At 43.9% G+C, this 19,755-nt stretch overlaps 2 protein-coding genes and 1 long non-coding RNA gene across 3 annotated transcripts in view; all 3 read right to left on the bottom strand.

The window, feature by feature from the left end:
• Positions 1-1,340: 1,340 nt before the first annotated feature.
• LOC136581728 (intestinal mucin-like protein) lies at positions 1,341-5,228 on the bottom strand. Its single transcript, XM_066582352.1, has 4 exons — positions 5,139-5,228; positions 3,026-3,065; positions 2,793-2,916; positions 1,341-1,584 (listed from the first exon to the last, which is right to left on the bottom strand). The coding sequence occupies exons 1-4, from the start codon at positions 5,226-5,228 to the stop codon at positions 1,362-1,364; spliced, it is 477 nt and encodes a 158-aa protein (XP_066438449.1). The 3' UTR covers positions 1,341-1,361.
• Positions 5,229-13,137: 7,909 nt separating this feature from the next.
• On the bottom strand, positions 13,138-16,304 carry LOC136582082 (uncharacterized). Its single transcript, XR_010787131.1, has 3 exons — positions 16,242-16,304; positions 15,652-15,756; positions 13,138-13,177 (listed from the first exon to the last, which is right to left on the bottom strand). It is a non-coding gene; the product is annotated as an uncharacterized lncRNA (long non-coding RNA).
• Positions 16,305-16,314: 10 nt separating this feature from the next.
• Positions 16,315-19,755, bottom strand: part of LOC136581727 (mucin-2-like) — a gene marked incomplete at its 3' end in the record, with an annotated part of 97,314 nt that continues 93,873 nt past the window's right edge. The window contains exons 38-39 of the mRNA XM_066582351.1: positions 19,063-19,094; positions 16,315-16,419 (exon numbers count right to left, since the gene is read on the bottom strand). Of these exons, the coding sequence (XP_066438448.1) occupies positions 16,315-16,419; positions 19,063-19,094 (137 nt within the window). The remainder of the gene's footprint in view (positions 16,420-19,062; positions 19,095-19,755) is intronic.

The raw sequence follows: 19,755 nt of genomic DNA, 5'->3' as shown, positions 1-19,755 counted from the left end.
ATGCCATACACAGGATGGTGTTCCCAACCACTGTTTTCCATTCAGGTGTCTCCATACCTTTGGACCACCCTGTGGAGATCACAGCTAATCCTCTGATTGTATATTTGTGGGCTGTAGCTTTTTTAGGTTAATACAGAAGGTAATGATAACAAAAGTCGTCCCCCCCCCCCCCCCCTTCCGTGCAGGATAAAATGGTATAGCCACTGGCATATCTGTGGTGATGCATCATGGAATAGATGTGAAAGTGAAAATAAAATATTTCACTCTCAAGACGGTGCCTCATAAGCATCAGACAGGGGGCTGCACTGCATGGAAGTGGCTGCAATACAAAGAAGAGACCTCCATAGTGTGACAGACAATCAGGTAAATGTGTTTTAGAAGTGTGGCTCCTTAATAATTGTAATACTTTATCAGGTCCATCTGTAGATTCTGGTGTCACCCATTCATGAAAGTAAACAATCCAAGCGGATATATTTCTGTTGACATAAGATTATACAATGTCCAACCCATTTTATTTATGAGATTACATCTTTCTGTTTGTTGGAATGAAACATTTCCTTTGGGTCTGATACCGGTCTATAAATTTTTCCTTTCATTGCCCCTTGCTCTGGAATTTGTATGCAGGTGAAACCTGACTGTCAAGTTCTTGACATTGTTTCAACATTCTTGGTACAGTGACATACAGTAAATATATTAATAATTTCTTGGTCCTGGAACAACATCTTAAACAAATATAAAAGTTACAAGGCTGCGAGGCATCCCAGCTGCTGTTTGATCAGTGTTTATAATGCTATATATACTCACACTTCATCTTATTTGAACTCTTTACAAGAGTCAGCATGCTTTGCAATATCAAAGAGGAAACATAAGATGCATGCAATTTGCACTATATTTCTGCGACTGGATGTATTAATATCAGAGGTCGGCGTGGAGATTTCCACTGCTTCAGCTCCGACCTCTGTATTTGCGGCGCTGACAGCATGCGCCTGCTCAGCTGATCAGTATGGGTCCCAAGCAATGGACCCCAGCTGATCAACTATTGATTACCTATCCTGAGGATAGGTCATCAGTAAGGTACTGGTGTATTATGTCTCCACCATAAGCTAAGGGTTGACCAGCCTTAGCTGGAGGTAATGCCCCGGTCATGCCCCTAGCTGCCGATTGGCTGTTGGTCTCTGCTGTCTATTCTAGTTAATAGGGTTGGCAAACTTATACACAACAAGCAAAAATATGAAATGAGTGATTTAATATTCAACAAGTAAACTTTGCACAAAATCAGTAGAATGTGAAATTAAAGATGGTTTTGCAGTGGTTTGCTTCTCATTATTATGTTTGTTGCGATTTGAGTGTAAATTATCATGTTAGCTTAGTCTTTCCATTGAGCTCCTTGGAGGAGACGTCACTTCTTCATTTAATTTCACCAGTTCACATTCTGTAGTCATGCAGTCACATTTCTCCACCACAGTATACTCATGTTCTACTTGACTTCCGTCAGTACACTGGAGCACTGCATGTTTCTGGCTGGTCTGCACCTCCCGGCAACAGGCACATTTATGGGACATGGATTTGGCCTCTGAAGAGTAGCTGTAAACATTATTAAAAAGATTTACTTTATTATTATTTTGTCTCAGAACATAACTTGAAACCCTGAGCCCCAATGTAAAATCTGTACCCCCACCTACCATGTGACATTTATAATACTGATACTCTACTATTCAGCAGAGAGGTCTTTGGGTCCTCTTTGGCACCATACTCAGGAGTGACTGTTACCTCTAACTCCCTATTGCTATGCCACTGATCATTTCCTCAGACCCTGCACTTGCTCTGTATATACACCTATTAGAGCAGGGTCCGAAGAAGGAGTCAGCTGATCACTCCAGCACAGCATCCGGAGGGTTTGTGAGGAGTGAGTTAAACAGTTCAGCATACTTGCAGGGATGCTGCCCAGCTGTAGGTTCCATACGGCCAGCTAATTTATTTTTGACTAGCCATTTTTATGGCTCGGAAAAAATAATTATTGGCACCAACCTTCAGGCAGAATTTCTGGCAAGGCCGGTGGATTACTGGCTGGATGGCAACCCTAGGGGGGGCGTCAGACAGAAAGAGTGAAGAGGTTAAGGACCTACGCTAATGTGGAGAGGATCATTTAATAAGGACCTGCGATGATCTGACAAGGAGTGGAGTTCAGCAGTAAAGGCTAGGCTGTATGCTAGACTAGAAGGACCTGTAATGATGTTACGAGGGGTGAAGCTTCATGGTCGAGAGTGAAGGTCCTGTGATGGTGGATTTTTGGGTGATCTTCTATAGTCGGAGAAAGGATGCGAGTTGTACGGTAGCTCTTTCCTCTTATGCCTTCTGACTTTCCACTGTAATGCCTGAATGTTTTGGGAGTTGTAATTCTTTTATATTAATTCTATGTAACATCTTCTAAGATCACACAGCAGTCTGGGGAAGCTGGGACTTGTAGTTTCTCCTCTTATATTCTCCTCTTGTAATTTCCTTTCTTAATCCATACTGTCTTGGACATGCTGGAAGTTGTAGTTGTTTCCTCTTATACAGGGGAGTAACTGGGATGGGGTGAGCAATTGGGACATGTGCCCTGAGCCATGCTAAGATTTTCATCTCTAGACCACAGAAGGTGTACCCCAGTAAGCACAGAAGATGTCCCCTAGTAAGCCCCCACTGTTCTACATCATTACCATAGGTGTGCCCATTAACCATTTTTCTACCATAGACCATCAGAGTTCTGCCTCTGTAACTAGTAAAAACTAATAAATAAACTGTGCGCTTACATGGAAGATGTTCCACATAACCCATCACAACGAGGCATCTTCACCAAATCTGCTGTGCGACAATTGTTGTATGACAGATAATCATAGGATTCAGTCAGCTTACACGACGTCATCTTTTTAGTACCTGGAAGGTCAATATTTTTGGGAATTTACTTAGAAGGTATATTCCTGGTCCTTTCACCACACAATACTATATGAGTTTGTAATGGATATAAAAGGGCCTTGCTACTTACATACTTTACAGCAGCCATTGTGTGAAAAAGCAGTGGTTCCCTACATTGAAATAAAAGATTAAATGATACAAAACATAATCCAGAATAACAGGAGGATTTATAGTGAATCTGCAAAAATGTTTTCAATTGAAAAATTCATTCCTGCCATCTGAGTTGGGTTGTTCATGCAGTCCAAGCATGAATTTCTGCAAGCTCCCTCCAGATGTAAAGAAATTTAGGGTAGACTTTTTAAGCTACCGGTATAAGTACTGTAGTAAGGGCTCCTGCACACTGGCTAGAGTGATATTGGGCCGTGATTCATGGTCCGATATCGCTCTCACAGTCCCTCTAAAAACCCCTGGATGCAAGGTGTTTTCATGTGAAAACAGCCTTACATCATTGTGGGGAATCCCTTCATCCCATTGTATTCAATGGGACAGCAGCAGCTCCGCCCCATTGAAAGCAATGGGGGAAAATTGTGACAGCAGCAGGGGATTTCTTCAGCCCGGCAGGGAGTCCTCTCATCACTGAATACCCTGCCGCTGCTTGTCACAGTGTTCAGTGATAAGGGGACTCCCCACGAGGATGAAAGAATCCTCTGCTGCTGCTGTCATAGTATTCAGTGATGCGGGGTACCCCGCGGGGATGAAGAAATCCCCTGCTGCTGCTGTCACAGCAGTGGCAGAGGATCACAATGTTCTCCCTTTGTTTTCAATGGGTCTGGTGCTGCTACTGCTAGCCCAATTGAGAACAAAGTGAACGCCCTAGATGAATGAATTCCCTTGCTACAGCTGTCACAGCTGCAGCAGGGGATCGCAATGTTCTCACTATGTTTCTAGTGGGGCCGACGCTGCTGCCTCTAGCCCCACTGAGGACAAGGTGAAGCCCCCGGATGAAGGAATCCCCTGCTGCAGCTGTTACAGCTGCAGCAGGGGATTGCGATCTTCTCCCATTGCTTTCAATGGGGCAGGCACTGCTGCCGGAGGCCCCATTGGAAACAATGGGTGATATCGCAAAAAGAAAGGATATGCTGCAATTTGTTTCACACAACATAGCTGGAGTGAAAACATCGCAAATGAGAATGAAATCATTGAAATTCATTGGTTTCATAATCATACGTTTTCACTCCCTCTCACCAGTGTGAAGGCAACCTAAGATTGATAGATGTATTAAAACCCTTTTACAAGGGTGGATGATCCAGTATGAATGTTCCCACTGGCCTATGTGAATACGCCTGCGATCAGAAGACAAATGCCACGCTCTTGTTTGTGGGCCAAAAGAAAAAAATGGAAATGGGATGGTGCTACTGACGAATGCAAACTGTATGAAGATGAAGGATTGTATAAATGTATGTGCTTCTACATACCAGAAATCATCAGGCACGTGTAACAAGCGCCGCCCTACATGTTATATTGTAAATCAGCACCAGTTAAAGGGGTTGTCCCATGAAAAATATTTTTTATATTCAGCCCATAATTATAAATATTTTTAGTATTTACGCTAACAAAACCTTTCTATCCCCAGATATTCCAGGACTAATGTTAGAATAGCGCCACCTGTTGTTTATATTCTGTGTCCACCTCAGTAATTGTTCCACCTGCTCTCTGTTCCACTGCAGACAAGAAGGACTGTGACCATCTTTGAACATTTACTGAGGTGAACCAGACAGAAAGACTCTTCAATATAAACAGTAGGTGGCGCTATTCTAATATCACCCCCATAATATCTGGGGATAGCAATATTTTGAATAAGTGTAATGCAAAAAATGTTATGCTTATGGGCTAGATGTAACTATCAACTTGCACAAATATGAAATTCTGTCCTTTTGAATAGATTCATTTACACTAGCGATGAGACGAGGAAAAAAAAAAAATCTCAGCATGTTGTATCTTTGTGTGTTCCCTCAGAACGCCTCACTCATTGTTTTCAGTGGGACCTTGAAAGACATTGCATGCAAGTGCATTGCAATGTTTCCAATTGAAATCAAAGTGTTTTATGGCACTTTTTTCTGCCCATATTATCAATAACTGTCCTGGCTCGATCGCAGGTCTGCAGGAAAAATGCATTGTATCACGCTACATGTGATTTTCACATATAACACATATGATAAGAACATTTCTGTTCTCATACTCACAGGTTCACAGTCGTCTTCAATAAAATTGGGGCAAGAGATTTGTGTCACTGATGTAATGAACTGATTCATGATCACATCGCAGCTGTACATGGTGCAATTATCTTCAGAAAGCATCATCTCTCCAGGCTGAGAAAATACACATTATATAAGTATATACATTATACCAATCTGTCAGACCTGGAGATTGGTTTTCGAAAAATGGCCAGAAAAAACACATTACATCAAGAGAATCCAGCCTAATGTTAATTCCAACTAATACATACATACAAAAAAGGAAAAAAGTTTTGCACCGTGTTAGCTAGTAGAGCAAAATGTGATTGTTCTCAGCAAGAGAAACCAAGTAATCTTGTAGATATGATACCTTTTAATGGCTAACAAGAATACATGAGGTTATAGCGAGCTTTCCAACCTACACAGGGTTCTTCCACAAACATACTAGGATAGATCTGAAGAAGCATTTATATACATACATACATATAAAAGGGATACATTTACACTTACAACAATACTAGAACAGGATTTGTTAACTAACAATGGATGTGAAAGTTTTGTGGTCTCTGAATTGGTGTTAGCGGGTTTCCAGGCCAGTGTGGTACCGCTGCTCCAGCTTTCTCATATGGCCCACTCTACCATGAAACCTTTCGAAATATTTAGGCCTTTGTTGAGTGTGTCACAGATGGTTCAAAAGTTCACTGAAACATTTATTTTTGCTAGCCATTCAAAGGTATCATATCTACAAAATTACTTGGTTTCTCTTAGGCCTCTTTCACATGGGTGTTGTTTTAGCACAGTATAGGGGGAAGAAAAAATTACGGCTATACTATACTAAAAATCGCATGAACGGGATTTTTCATGTACAGAAGACCCGAGCTTCATGCACGTAAAGATCACGCATTTACTGGAGCAGTATGTTGCTTTAAAAAAGCGCAGCTACTCCAGGAGGAGAGAGAGAAGAATCCCTGCATGGCTTCAGGATTTCCCCATAGAAGGGAAAGAGAGAGAGAGGGGCTATGGGGGATTAACCCATAGCCCCACTTTCTCTCTCCCTGCTATGAGGATCCCCGAAAGGTATCCCCATAGTGCAGAGAAAAAGGGGTGGAGCCATAGGCGATCCCCGAGACATATCCCCATAGTGCTGAGAGGTGGCGGAGCTACAGGTCTCCTCCCTGGGTTTTCTGCATTGCAAGTTGAGAGGGGAGGGGCTAAAGGGCTGGGACTAGAGGGTGGATCCATCAAGTCCTGCCCTGCTCTCAGGGAAGCACTGTAACCCCACCCCCCTCTCTTTCCCCGCTATGGGGAACTTCCTTGGGGAACCCGATGCTGGGGACAGAAGGAGTCCCCTATTGCCCCCTCGCTGCTGGCAAACTGCCCAGCAGTGGGGCTGGGGGAATTCCTTGCTGCTTACAGCGGGACATTTAAAACTTGCAGCCCATTTTAAATGCCCCCCCCCGTAAACTCCTGTTGGTCCCTGCAAGGATTAAGGGAACCCCTGGGGCTTCCCCTCATCCCCGCAAGTTTACAGCGGGACATTTAAAATGTGCTTCTGGGTATAGCGGCGCTGCTGCTGTTTTTAATTCCGTCAGTCGGCAGAAATCCTCCTAATGACTTCTAATTTTCTTTTCTGACCATCAAGTCAGGTCCTATCTTTTCTCTCAGCACGGACCTTAGATGCGTGTATTGCAGTCACGCATCTCCTATCTTTTTAAGGTGCAAGTTTTTTGCGCATCTAAAATTCCTTGATATGAACGTTTCTATATGAGACTATTGGTTCTAAAAGACGCAATTTTTTCACATGCCTATTATACGTAAAAGCCACGCCCGTGTGAATGAGGCCTAACTGAGAACAATGACATTTTCCTTATATAGTGACATTTCCAGACACTGGCTATGCAGGTTCTGTTGAATGGACCACTGTTACTATTCCCTGTACTGCGGAACAAGGCAGGTAGCGCCGTATAGGACCCCTCTTCCTTCAGTCTCCTGTTATTTACCACCTAACAAAATTGTTATAGCATATCCTGGAAATACAATGTACAGTTAGAGAAAACATACAAAGACTTTTTCATTTTCACTTGCACTTTCCATTAAGAATTTATATTTGCTGTTTGTTAATTATTGATATTTTTACAGTGTTTTATGCTATCAGTGATTCAATAAAAGATCGTTACTAAGTCTTCGTGTAAATCACTCATCTACTATTTTAGCACATTATACCTACGACTAATGATTTTAAGGGCAAAAGCACATGGACATTTTTTTCTCCCCTTATATGACCGTGATAATCACGGACGCATAACGGGACAAAATGAAATCACTGATTTCAATAGGATTTCATTGGTTTCGTTCTCATTATTGGGATTTCTTGCCCGTGAATACTATGGACGAGAAAATATATGACCTGCCCTACCTACCCCGCATGTAGTGAATACATCGTGTGGGGAAGATCAGGTGGCACCCATCTTCCTGCGGTTATTTTCAATGTCCTGCACTCTGGCGCAGAGTTTGAAAGGCCATCGGAGAGCAAGAAATTCCTCTCGTGCAGGCACAACTACACTCCATTGCAGGGGGCGTATTTAAGGCTACGGTAGTGTGTTTTTGTTTATTAGGCTGTTTTAAGATGAGCGTTAGAGATGAGCGAGCACGCTCATTTAACCCCTTGAGTGGCGGGTTTCCTACCACCCTGTCGTGCCCACCAGGGCAGGTTTTTTAAAATGGTCTAATCATTGAATTTCAACTAATTTTGCAGTTGCGTCTCAAGAGCCATAACTTTTACATTTTTCCATTGGCATGGCCATATAAGGGCTTGTTTTTTGCGGGACAAGTTGTGATTTTTTTTTAACAGGGGGGAGGAAAAAAAGAAATGGGGAAAAAAGAAAAAAAGGGGCCATGTCATTAAGGGGTTAAATAATGTATTACCTTCCTTCTCTGGGTCATTACAACGCGGATACCACATGTGTGATTGTATTTTTGATTTTTTACAAAGTAAAGGGAGACAAGTGTTTTTATTATTTTTTTTATAATTTTTAAACTTTTTATTTTTTATTTTTTTATTTTTATTTATTTATTTAGTCCCTTTAGGGGACTTCCACAGGGACCCATCAGGAACCCCTGATCACATTCCAGGGGTCCGATGGTGGCAGCCCTTTACATGCTGCAGTGACAGCCCTTTACATGCTGCAGTCACATAGATTGCGGCATGTAAAGGGTTAACACAGCAGAGATCGGAGGTTTTCTCTGATCTCTGCTGTAAGAGCTGGTACCTAGCTGTCCTCTGACAGCCAAGCACCAAGCTCTCCCTGCCACAGAGACCATCGGCTTGCTTCTGACAAGCCGATGGTCTCTATGGCAACCTGTAAACAAAGCAGGAGATTGCCGGCATATCGGCAATATCTTCTGCTGGTTTTTCAAAGCCCTTGCTTTGTTCTCTGTGAGTCTGTGCAGGCAGAGCACACTGTCACAGCTTGTGGCATTGTGCTCTGCAGCTCCCATAGTGATACATAGCCCGGAAATCTTCCGGGCTATGTCGCTATGAGCAGTGGAGCTTGTCCCGGAAAATTTCCGGGCGTGCCACTCAAGGGGTTAAGGCTGCTGCACAATTGAGCATTGGTCTTGTCGAGTAACTAATTACTCGATCGAGCACCATGCGGTGGGCGGCTGAGGGGAGAGTGAGAGAGATCTCTCTCTCTCTCCCCCATGCTGTCCCCCGCCGTCCCCCCCGCATGGTGCTTAATCGAGTAATCAGTTACTCCACAAGACCAATGCTCGATCGAGCAGCAGCCTTAAACGAGCGTGCTCGCTCATCTCTAATGAGCGTATAGAAACACGCCTGTAATATGGATGTGTATTACGGACGTGTTTCAGATGACACTACAACCGTATGTCATCAGTATTTGCCTCTGTATATTTTATTCTAATGGGCAAATACTAATTTGCATATGTGCAATAGAAAATAAAAGCAATATGGAGGAAAAATATACAAAAAATAGGTTATGCTGCATTTTAAAAAACGGCTATAAAAAACCCAATAGAATAGATACATAGAGTTACATTAGCTTCATATTACGGTCTGCAAACTATAAACCAAATATGAAGCTAAAATCCACTCATTTGAAAGCCGTCTAATTCTGTATAATGTGAGTTTCTTACATAGAGATGTTATAGTCACAGTGAACTTACTTTGATGGGAGGGTAGGAAGTCATGGAGCCGTTGAGATTCAGCACGCAGTGAGTCTGCTCACACTCGCCGCAGCAGTGTCTTCTGCTCTTCCTCAGTGTGAAGCCCTGTTGTTACAAAATTAGGTATCATTAGGTTGTAACCTGCGGATTTGCAGCATATAAGGGTGCTTTTATACAGAGCAGTTTAACATTCGCATGAGCAAACGAGTGAAGAATGACAGAATTCGCTTGTGCAGCCTGTTTATAAAGTCAGACGAATCGTTCAGCCATTCACTTTCACTGTATAAGGGCTTCTTTACACTGGCGAGAAAATCAGGCGATTTTCTTGCGCCGCAAGAGGGAGTGAAACCGCATGATGATTAAAATGGAACACACTGGTTAAGTGTTATTTCTTGTTTCACATGTTAGCAATGTTATTAATAAAATAATCTGAATATTACAGGTTACAGTTAGACTTATGTAAAAAATCTGCATACTCGGACCATGTGCTGCTGTATGTCTACAACCATAATTATACTTGTATGCTATTGAAAATACCACTAAAAATCATTGGAAAGAAAACGCATGATTATGAAACCAATCAATTTCAATGGTTTCATTCTCATTTGCGATGTTTTCACGCCTGCGATGCTACGTGGAAGAAAAAAAATTGCAGGATCTCCTTTCTTTCTGCGATATCGCTCATTGCTTTCAATGGGGCCAGCGTAAAACATTGTGAGATCATCACAATCTCCTGTTGCTAATGTCACAGCAGCGGCAGAGGATTCCTTCATCCCCACGGGGAGTCCCCTTATCACTGAACACAGTCACAGCAGCGGCAGGGTGTTCAGTGATGAGGGGACTCCCTGAGTGGATGAAGGAATCCCCTGCTGCTGCTGTGACAGCAGCAGCAGGAGATCGCAATATTCTCTCATTGCTTTCAATGGGGCCACTGCTGCTGTCGCCCCATTGAAGGCAATGGGATAAAGGGAACCCCCGCAGGGATGCAAGTCAGAGTGCCGGTATAGTGCATTGGTAGTCTAAAACCACCCGTGCACTGTGGAGGATTGCATCAACCATCTTGGATGGCTAAAAATGGGACATGGAGCCAGTGGATCAGAAGGATGACATCAACTGCAGGCAATGCATCCCCTGCCTCTTTAGGTCCTGGGAATTTTGTCCTAAAACCAAATGGTTACTTTAAAGTCTCTGTTATGTTCATCGACATCCATCTTTTTACCCTATTACATTGCCTGGCCTGTACGATTTCTTACAGCCTTGTTGTACTCTCTCCTATAGTGCTCTCCAAAAAAGTACAGTATAATCTACAGACATGCTTGCAAAAGCGCCTCGTTCACAATGATGGCCGGTCACACATCCAACCAGAACTACGCTGTACATGATGAGGGGCAGGAACCCCTTAACAACTGTCTGTACATGGATATTCTGATTTGGCTGATATCCATAGTCATGTTCCAAGGCCAGTTGAAAAGTCAGATATTGACTTGTAAGGTAACTACCATTCCAATAGGTGGCGCTGTGAAGGATCATTCCATCACTAATTTACATAACTTTTTCTGAGGGAGTAATGTATGCCCTATAGGATCTCTTACATCCTCTTGGTGCTCTACACAAGGTGAACTGCTAACCTTCCCTGGAGTCTTTCCCTATTACTTAGAAGGCTGCTATGCTTCTTCTCAAGCATTGACTATGCAAATAGTGCAGTAAGTACAAGTGAAACTTTGTAGCTCCTATGCAGAGACAGTTGGGTGGGGGGGTGGACAGCCGCCAGGTGAGTGTGGACCCATTATTTGCCAGGCTCCAAAAGCACTGTCTGATGGTAGCACAGTGAAAATACACATTGCTGCATATGCAACTGCAATCGGTACTGGTGTATCTTGTCTCCACCAGAAGTATGGGTGGAGACATAGTGATGGACTGTATTCGCCCTATTTACGCCTCCAAGCTCCTGATTGGCTGGCTGGAGGATTAGGGTTTTTGGTACAGTTACAGCACTAGCAGTGCCTGAGGTTTGAGCTGGCTGGAGGGTTAGGGTGAGGGTTAGTGTTAGTGGTAGGGTTAAAAGAGTACATGTGGCACTACTAGCTGGCTGAGCATCACCATCAGCAGCCACAGCAGGACAGAGTGACTCGGATGCTGCAGGACGTGGATCGGACTGGCAGCATTAGAGAGTGACAGCACTAGCATTGGGAAAGGGACCCCAGCCTCTGAGCGTAGTTGTCCGCGGCAGAGCCGGCACTGACACTCTTGCGCGGGAGCGGCCAGCCGTGACACTCACACTGTACGCGCGCGTGAGTGGAAATGCTTGTCCCCACAGGGACACTGACAGCGGCGGAGCAGCAGGCGGGGGAGCGCCCTGCACACGGACATTAGCCTGGAGGGGACATGATGGCAGAGCGACAGCGTTAGCCAGTCAGGAGCTTGGGGCATTCCCGGAGTCCACCAGGACAAACCCATTTCTCCACTCAGGACAAACCCTTGTCTCCACCCATAGTACCGGTAGAGACAAGATGCACCAGTACCGTTGGGTGGGGTGGATCCATTATTTGCCAGGGCTCCAAAAGCACTGCCTGATGGTAGCACAGCGAAAATAGAAATTGCTGCATATGCAACTGCAATCTATAGGGATCTACAGCAATAGTGAGGTTTCTACTTACCGACGGGCACTGTTCATGATGTGTAATATTTGTACATTGGACCTCCAGCCCTGTGGTGGTGTTTGCACTTTCCGCACACACACAGCTCTGGCAGTCCTCAGCATATACTGGAGCTCCAGGCTGGGGAGAGAAGATGGCATTGTTTTTCAGTGTATTTGTATATATTGAAATAATATGATTTATTAAGGGCGCATTCAAAGGGGTGTATGTATATTTTGGTCCATAAATACTCAGTGTATCGGCAGTATTTTTGTGTACATACATAGGTATTGTACTTATGCGCATAAAAAACATGCATGAAATCCCATTGATTTTGTTGCACAAATACACGGGGTTTGTGCAGGTTTTCTGCTTGAGGGCTCCTTCACACGGTTGTGTTTGCGCTCGTTTTGGCACATGCAAAATCTGGGCATGCCAAATGGAGTATAGAACCCGTTGACTTCAATGGTTTAGTTCTCAGAAGTGCATTTTGCATGAAAATTTCATGCGTGTGCAAAAATATAGGACCTATATGCTCTATTTTCCTGTGTTGCACAGCAATGGCCTCATAGTCTAAGGGAAGTGCGCAAATATGCAAAGGAAAGGGTGAAATACTGCGCAAAACCCCAATCAATGAACTCAGGGGGAGCTTTATATATAACATCTGTATACTGTAAGCTCGTACTAATGACTGCAGATGGTAAGGTCACAGTGAGCAAGGGAAGCAGTTCAGTGCTGCGTCCCCTTCCAACATGGACTGCTTAGCAGTCACGTGGCCTGGCTGCTATGAGGTCTAGTAAAATTTGAAAATAATGTTGTTTGCATAAATATTCAACCCCTGTGGAAACTTTGTTGATTTGCCAGGGGATAAAAAACACTCAGCACAATAAATATCTATGTGCACCAAAATAAAGTACACCGCATTTTTTTTTGTGCGTGCGAAGTACGCGCACAAAAGTGAAATTGAGAATGAACCCATTGAAAACAATGGGTTGTATTCTCTGCCTATTGTACGTGCAAGTTTTGTGCAAGTCCACCCTAAGTGACTAGGGCCCATTCGGCGCTGCTGGTGTCAGTCATACAGTGAATCGGGCACAGCATACAGTATACAGGTATACCTACAGCTACTGCATCTTGTTACATTACTGAAGGACAATAGATCTATTCAATGTGTCCCATTCCTTACCATGTATTCTGCACCGCCGTGCACACAGACATTCTTGGGGACTATAAAGACAGTAATAGTTCAATTTATATCTTTTCTCAGAGGAACCATCAGTTGTTTAACAAGTATATTATCATACAGGAAAAAGGCTGTCACATTCCACATGGTCCATTTTGAAAAGCGAGACAGACAGATGACAGAGCTGTAACTAATAGAATCTTGTCATGCTGTATTACAATGTGCACTGTGATATATGGGGTGTGGACAAAATATGGAAACACCATACAAAATGCATGGGATTTAAATCATTAGTACTCAGCTGTCCTTTTGACCCCTGCTTGGCTAAGAGCTTTCCTGACAAATTTGTGTTTACTTCACCTCTTGCCATGCTCTGGGTGGTTTTGGGAGCCAGCTGGTAACAGCAGCTGAGTAGCTCAAACCCTTGACCAATGGAGCCTTGTTGCTCGGGCAGATGTTCACTTTGGCAGCATCTGAGTCATATTACCTTCACTTACTGTATATACTCGAGTATAAGCCTAGTTTTTCAGCACATTTTTTTGTGCTGAAACCCCCCCCCCCTCCCCCTCGGCTTATACTCGAGTCAGGGAAGGCTTAAAAAAAACCCTCCATACTCACCTCCCAGCCGGCGTCTATGTCTCCGGCGGCGGTGCGGCAGGCTGCTTGAATTCTCTCCACTGTCATCCCCCGACGTCCTCTTTGCTCGGCTCTGTCATCCCTTGCCATCAGTGTTGTGTAAGCAAGAGCTGTAATTGGATCAAGCGTCAGCCTATCACAGCCGATGCTCGTTCATTCACAGTCGATCAAGCTGCTTTAGAATTCTCCCCTCTGTCATCTCCCTGCTCGGCTTTCAAATCCCCTGCCATCCGTGCTGTGTTAGTAAGCGCTGTGATTGGATCGAGCGCCAGCTGTGATTGGCTAGTGCTCAATCCAATCACAGCACTTACTTACACAGCACTGACAGAGCCAAGCAGAGAAGACAGCGGGGAGAATTCAAGCAGCTTGTTACAGACACAGACACTGGCTGGGAGGTGAGTATTACATTTTTTAAAAACCTAGTTTATACTCGAGTATAGCTCGGCTTATACTCGAGTCAATAAGTTTTACCAGTTTTTTGTGGTGAAACTTATTGCCTCGGCTTATACTCGGGTCAGCTAATACTCAAGTATATACTGTAAGTTACATGGGATTATAAATCATATTTCAATAAGAAATAGAGACCGATTTTAACCCCTTAAAGGGGTTGTCCCGCGCCGAAACGGGTTTTTTTTTAACCCCCCCCCCCCGTTCGGCGCGAGACAACCCCGATGCAGGGGTTAAAAAAACAACCCGCACAGCGCTTACCTGAATCCCGGCGGTCCGGCGTCTTCATACTTACCTGCTGAAGATGGCCGCCGGGATCCTCTGTCTCCGTGGACCGCAGGGCTTCTGTGCGGTCCATTGCCGATTCCAGCCTCCTGATTGGCTGGAATCGGCACGTGACGGGGCGGAGCTACACGGAGCCGGCATTCTACACGAGCGGCCCCATAGAAGACTGCAGAAGACCCGGACTGCGCAAGCGCGGCTAATTTGGCCATCAGAGGGCGAAAATTAGTCGGCTCCATGGGAACGAGGACGCCAGCAACGGAGCAGGTAAGTATAAAACTTTTTATAACTTCTGTATGGCTCATAATTAATGCACAATGTACATTACAAAGTGCATTATTATGGCCATACAGAAGTGTATAGACCCACTTGCTGCCGCGGGACAACCCCTTTAAGGACACGGCCTATTTTGGGACTCAATGATTTTTGGGGGATTTTCATCTCCACTTTTTTTATTTTTCCGTGGTCATGGCCACATGAGGGCTTGTTTTTTGCGTGACGAACTGTAGTTTTCATCGGTGCCATTTATGAATACATAGACTATATTGTAAAATTTTTATTATTTTTTTATGATAGCAGGGAGAGAAAACACATCAATTCTGCCATTTTTTTTTTTACAACGTCAATCATGCAGCATAAATGACACAATGCATTTTTTTCTGCAGGTCAGTATGATTGCAACAATACCAAAATGCTTATTTTTTGGGGGGGGGGGGGGAAGGAGGGTTCCACTATTTTCCACTTTTAAAACCGTTTTTTTGGAAATGATTTGCCATAGCAACTCATCAAAGTTAGATTACGTCACAGACATCACCTCTGTGAACCTTTTGCATGCCGCAATCTACATAGATCACGGCAAGGAAGGGGTTAACAGCGGGGCTTGCTGTCCCAATGCACCCCTGCTGTTGCATCAGGAGGGTGGCTATCGGTGACAGCCGGCTCCGGCTGCCAGGTAGCGCGGGATCTCTTCTGATCCTGTGCTATCCCCAGGGCGCAAGTGTATGTCCTGTTGCAATTAAGTACCCCCAGCCAGAACATACATTTATATCCTGTGGCGTTAAGGGCTTAAGGTATACATTTCATATGGTGTTTCCAGATTTTTGTCCATCCCATGTATGTCATATCTATAGATGGACTGGTGATTAGAACTTACCACACTGATACTCAGAACAGCAGTGTCCCTCTGGAATGCTACTAACAGCCTCATAGCCAAGCATACAGGTGGGAGATGTGATGTTGCATCTACTACTGTCACACTCTGCAAGGAGAAACACTGTTTAAAGGACTCTGCCACAGGTCCTAAGGAAAGACTAGAAGCAATGGGATGAAACTGAAAAGGAGGAGATACAGATTAGATATTAGGAAAAAAAACTCTCACAATGAGAGTGATCAATGAGTGGAACAGGTTGCCATGGGTGGTGGCAAGTTCTTCAATGGAAGTGTTCAAACAGAGGCTGGACAGACATCTGTCTGGGATGATTCAGTGACCCTTCACTGAGCAGTGGGTTTGACCCGGTAAAATTGTGCGATAAAAATGTGCGAGAAAATCCCAAGCGGCAGCAATGTTTTTACAAGAAAAAGCATCGCAGAAGCTCAATAATCGCGGGAAAAAAGACGTGATTTTCTCGTGACAAAATTGCAATCGACTGAGGTCTGAGAAGCCTTGGGGAACCACTTCAATTATAATGAACAACACACTGTGCCTATTGTAGACAGTTTCTTCATAAAGCAAGCTCTACTTACTGCACACAGACTCATTGCAGCAGGGGTCAGTGGGGTTGATCTGGATTTCAGGGTAGAAACCTTCTAAGTTACACTGTACACCAGACTTCTCCTTGCACTTGTGTCTTTGACATGTGATTCCACTACCGCCATCAATGCAGATGCAGTCCTCGCAGCCCAATTGAAATTTTTCGCCGAACTATAAAGAATGAAGTTTGTATTATTAAGTATTTGCACCCCAAAACTTCCAAAAATATATAGTTGAATCTGATGGTGGAGAAATGTCAGCACTGTATTACTAAGGTGCTTTAGTCCAAACATGCATGATGGGTTTAGTTTATTTGTAAGGGTGCCTTCACACGAGCATGTTTGTGTGCATGCATATGCACGCACAAAAATACGCATCTATTCCAACCACTGCATTCCCTATGGTGTGTTCACATGTCCATGTTTTACAGGCATGCGCCTGCAAAGAGAGGACGTGCATGCACCATTGGGAATGCACGCATTGCCTTCAATGGAGCCGCGGCTGCTGCCGGCGGCTCCATTGATGGTAATGGTCTGCCGGAACCCCAGAAGTGATTTTCAGGGAAGAACTCCAAATATAAGTTCCTCCCTGAAAATCATCCCTTTTAGTGTAAAAAAAAATAAAATGAATAAAAATATATATGTATACTTACCTGTCCGCCGCTGCGGTGTCCCTTGCGGAGATGAAGAACACATGTGCCACATGCGGCAGATGTGTTCTTCATCCCCGCGGGGGGATAAAGAATTCCCTGCTGCACCTGTCACAGATGTGACAGATGGAGCAAAGGAGTTCTTCATCCCCACGGGGAATAAAGAATTCCCTACTACAGCTGTCACGGATTACATTGGAGTCAATGCACGGACTTTCACACATGCGTTTTTGTTTGCGCGTACAGGGATGCGCACACATGTACTCACACGCTCATGTGAAGCCACCCTAAAGAAGAGTCCCTGCAATGAATTTCTGCCTCTATTAGCTAAAGTGAAGAGCCATATATACTGTAAATGAATGAGCAGAACCATATATTTCATTGTTGCTAATTTGAATGAGTACTATGCAAGGCCACAGTCCAACTTGCAACGGCCACCACAGGAGAAATGAGAGACTGGAAGTTTTAGCTCTCAGACCAGCCATAATCAGCGGATCATCAATTTCTTTAAAGGGCTTTTGATAAGCACAAAAGTTCTATTCGTAGGATAGAAGATAACTTTCTGATCAGTTTGGGTCCAACTGCTGGGACTCCTACCAATCATAAGAACAGCTCTCCCGAAGATCCCCAAATGACTGTGGCAGTGGTCAAACATGCGCACTACTTATTTTATTTCAATGGGATTTCTCGAGATAACTAAGTTCTAGCACTCAGCTATCTTGAACAGTTCTATTGAAACAAATGGAAAGGCAGTGTGCGCTGGACTGCTGCTCCACTCATTTGCAAAACTTCGAAACCTCCAGTTTTGTGATCAGTGGGAATAAAAGTGCTTGGACCTTCATGGATCAGATAGTTATCCCCTGTACTTGACTAATAAAACATTTGTGCTATACTAAATTCCCCTTTCCTCCAAAAAACAGAGCAGTCCATTTGTTAATGAGCTCCAATCCTCTCTGCTGCACTTGAACTGAGCAATTTCTAGCAGTCCCATTAAAGTAAAAGGAGCAGTGGCATGCATGCATGGCCACCTCTGTCACAACTCAGGATGTGCCAGAAATGATATCTTAGGATCAGTGGGGTTCCCCTCGAACAGACCCACACTGATTTTCAAGTTTATCTTTTATCCTGTGGATGGGGGATAACTTAGACCCCATTAACACTGATAGATGATCACTCAAAAGTTTCTTAAACGATAATTTGAGTGACAGTTTTGAGGAATCATCTTTGCATAGTCTATAGTAGCTAAGTAGCTACTTAGGAGCTATGCAGGCGGAGCGAGACACTGCCGCTATTGCTCGGTGAACAATACAGCCGTTTTGCATAAGCAAACAGTTGTATTGTTCTCTGCGATATCAGCTCGCGTCCCACTGTGAACTTCCAGCGGGACTCAAGCTGAAAGAATCTTATCAGCGCTGCCGACTGGTAACAACCTGCACCGCTGATAAGAGTTCATCGCTCAATTCAAGAAAACTAGAATTGAGCAAGGAATGACTCGTGCACAAAAACTGCACGATGTCCGTGCATTTAGACCCAATGATTCTCACTCAAAAGACGGCTTTGAGCGAATTTTGAGCGAGAATCTTTGGGGCTAAATGAGCCTTTACTGCAATAGGAATAGCGTTTTAAAGATGACCTGACTTAGCTCTTTTTTTTAATACTTACCTACCTTTGCCTGGACAGGCTCTTCATTGGTCTCGTTCCCGGCACTCTCACACCCCACCACTCACTGTGAATGGGTGACATTGGATTGTCAGCATTCTGCAGAGTCCCTTCAGAGTTATAGAGAGTCTTTCCTTCACATAGGTTACGTTCACTGCCCTAGGCTGAGTGGCTTGCTAGTGCTCTAATTCCCAGGTATCTATCATTCGGGGCACAGGCTCAGAAGACCACTGAAGAGAAAATGTGTGGTGGAGCGATATACAAAATGCTGGCTATCCCACAGGGAAAAAATCTATTAAAACCTTTTATCTAGAAAAACTCTCATTGGATGACTGCATCAGAAAACAAACAGCTCAGATCACACTGACACATCCAAAGCTTATCTATTTTCCATGCTTGGTCCATATAACCACAGTATTCAATACTCAGCAACTGTGTTAAGTATAAAAGAGTAAATCAGAGCAGTACAAAATATAAAACAATGACGATTAAGGTAAGGAACATACCTTTCGTGGTACGTTATCAGGACCAACACATCCTATAAATGAAGGTACATTATAAATGTAAGGTAATGTTACAGGTATCAGATTTATTATTGACTATCAAGTGCCGGGCAAAGATGTTCATCTATTATTATAAACTGCTGTAGAATAAGGGCAACAAATGTCTGCCTAGAGATCCCCTCAAGACTAACTTGGCAAGAGTGCCCCATTTCTAAGTTTGTACTGTATACGTCACACCAACTTCCTCCTTCATCAATCAGTGCTGTGTGCAGAACATGCAGATCTACTCTATGTGTAAAGCCTTTCAGAAGGATCTTCCAATAATCTCATGTCTATAGGGCTTCCCAACTGTCCTCTTATGGCAAAAAATGGAAGAAAGAGGGACTTGGCATGTTGGAGTTCAGTAGTTGGTGGAAATAGCAGTCGATGTTCGTGTTTGGCAACAGTTTATTACTGATTGGGGTTACTTAGTTTAGAAAAAAGACGGCTAATAACTATGTATAAATATATCAGGTGACAATACAGAGATCTCTCCCATCATCTATTTATACCCAGTACTGTGCCTGTAACAAGGGGGCGCCCTCTACATCTAGAGGAAAGAAGGTTTCTACACCAACATAGAAGGGGGTTCTTTACTGTAAGAGCAGTGAGACTACCGAAGTCTATCTGAGGGCCTAATGATGGCGAACTCACTGA

The sequence above is a fragment of the Eleutherodactylus coqui genome, chromosome 11, assembly GCF_035609145.1.
Source record: "Eleutherodactylus coqui strain aEleCoq1 chromosome 11, aEleCoq1.hap1, whole genome shotgun sequence".
Classification (NCBI taxonomy): Eukaryota; Metazoa; Chordata; class Amphibia; order Anura; family Eleutherodactylidae; genus Eleutherodactylus; species Eleutherodactylus coqui.
Note: the sequence above shows the minus strand (reverse complement) of the source record. Positions and strands in the feature narration are given on the sequence as shown.

Bases quoted from the DNA above. Each gene is read 5' to 3' on its own strand.
- LOC136581728 (XM_066582352.1), bottom strand. From the start codon at position 5,228: ATGTACAGCTGCGATGTGATCATGAATCAGTTCATTACATCAGTGACA. The intron at 2,917-3,025 runs GTAAGTAGCAAG...TTGACCTTCCAG, and splicing joins CAATGGCTGCTGTAAAGTAT to GTACTAAAAAGATGACGTCG. The intron at 1,585-2,792 runs GTAAGCGCACAG...TAATGTTTACAG, and splicing joins TTATGTGGAACATCTTCCAT to CTACTCTTCAGAGGCCAAAT.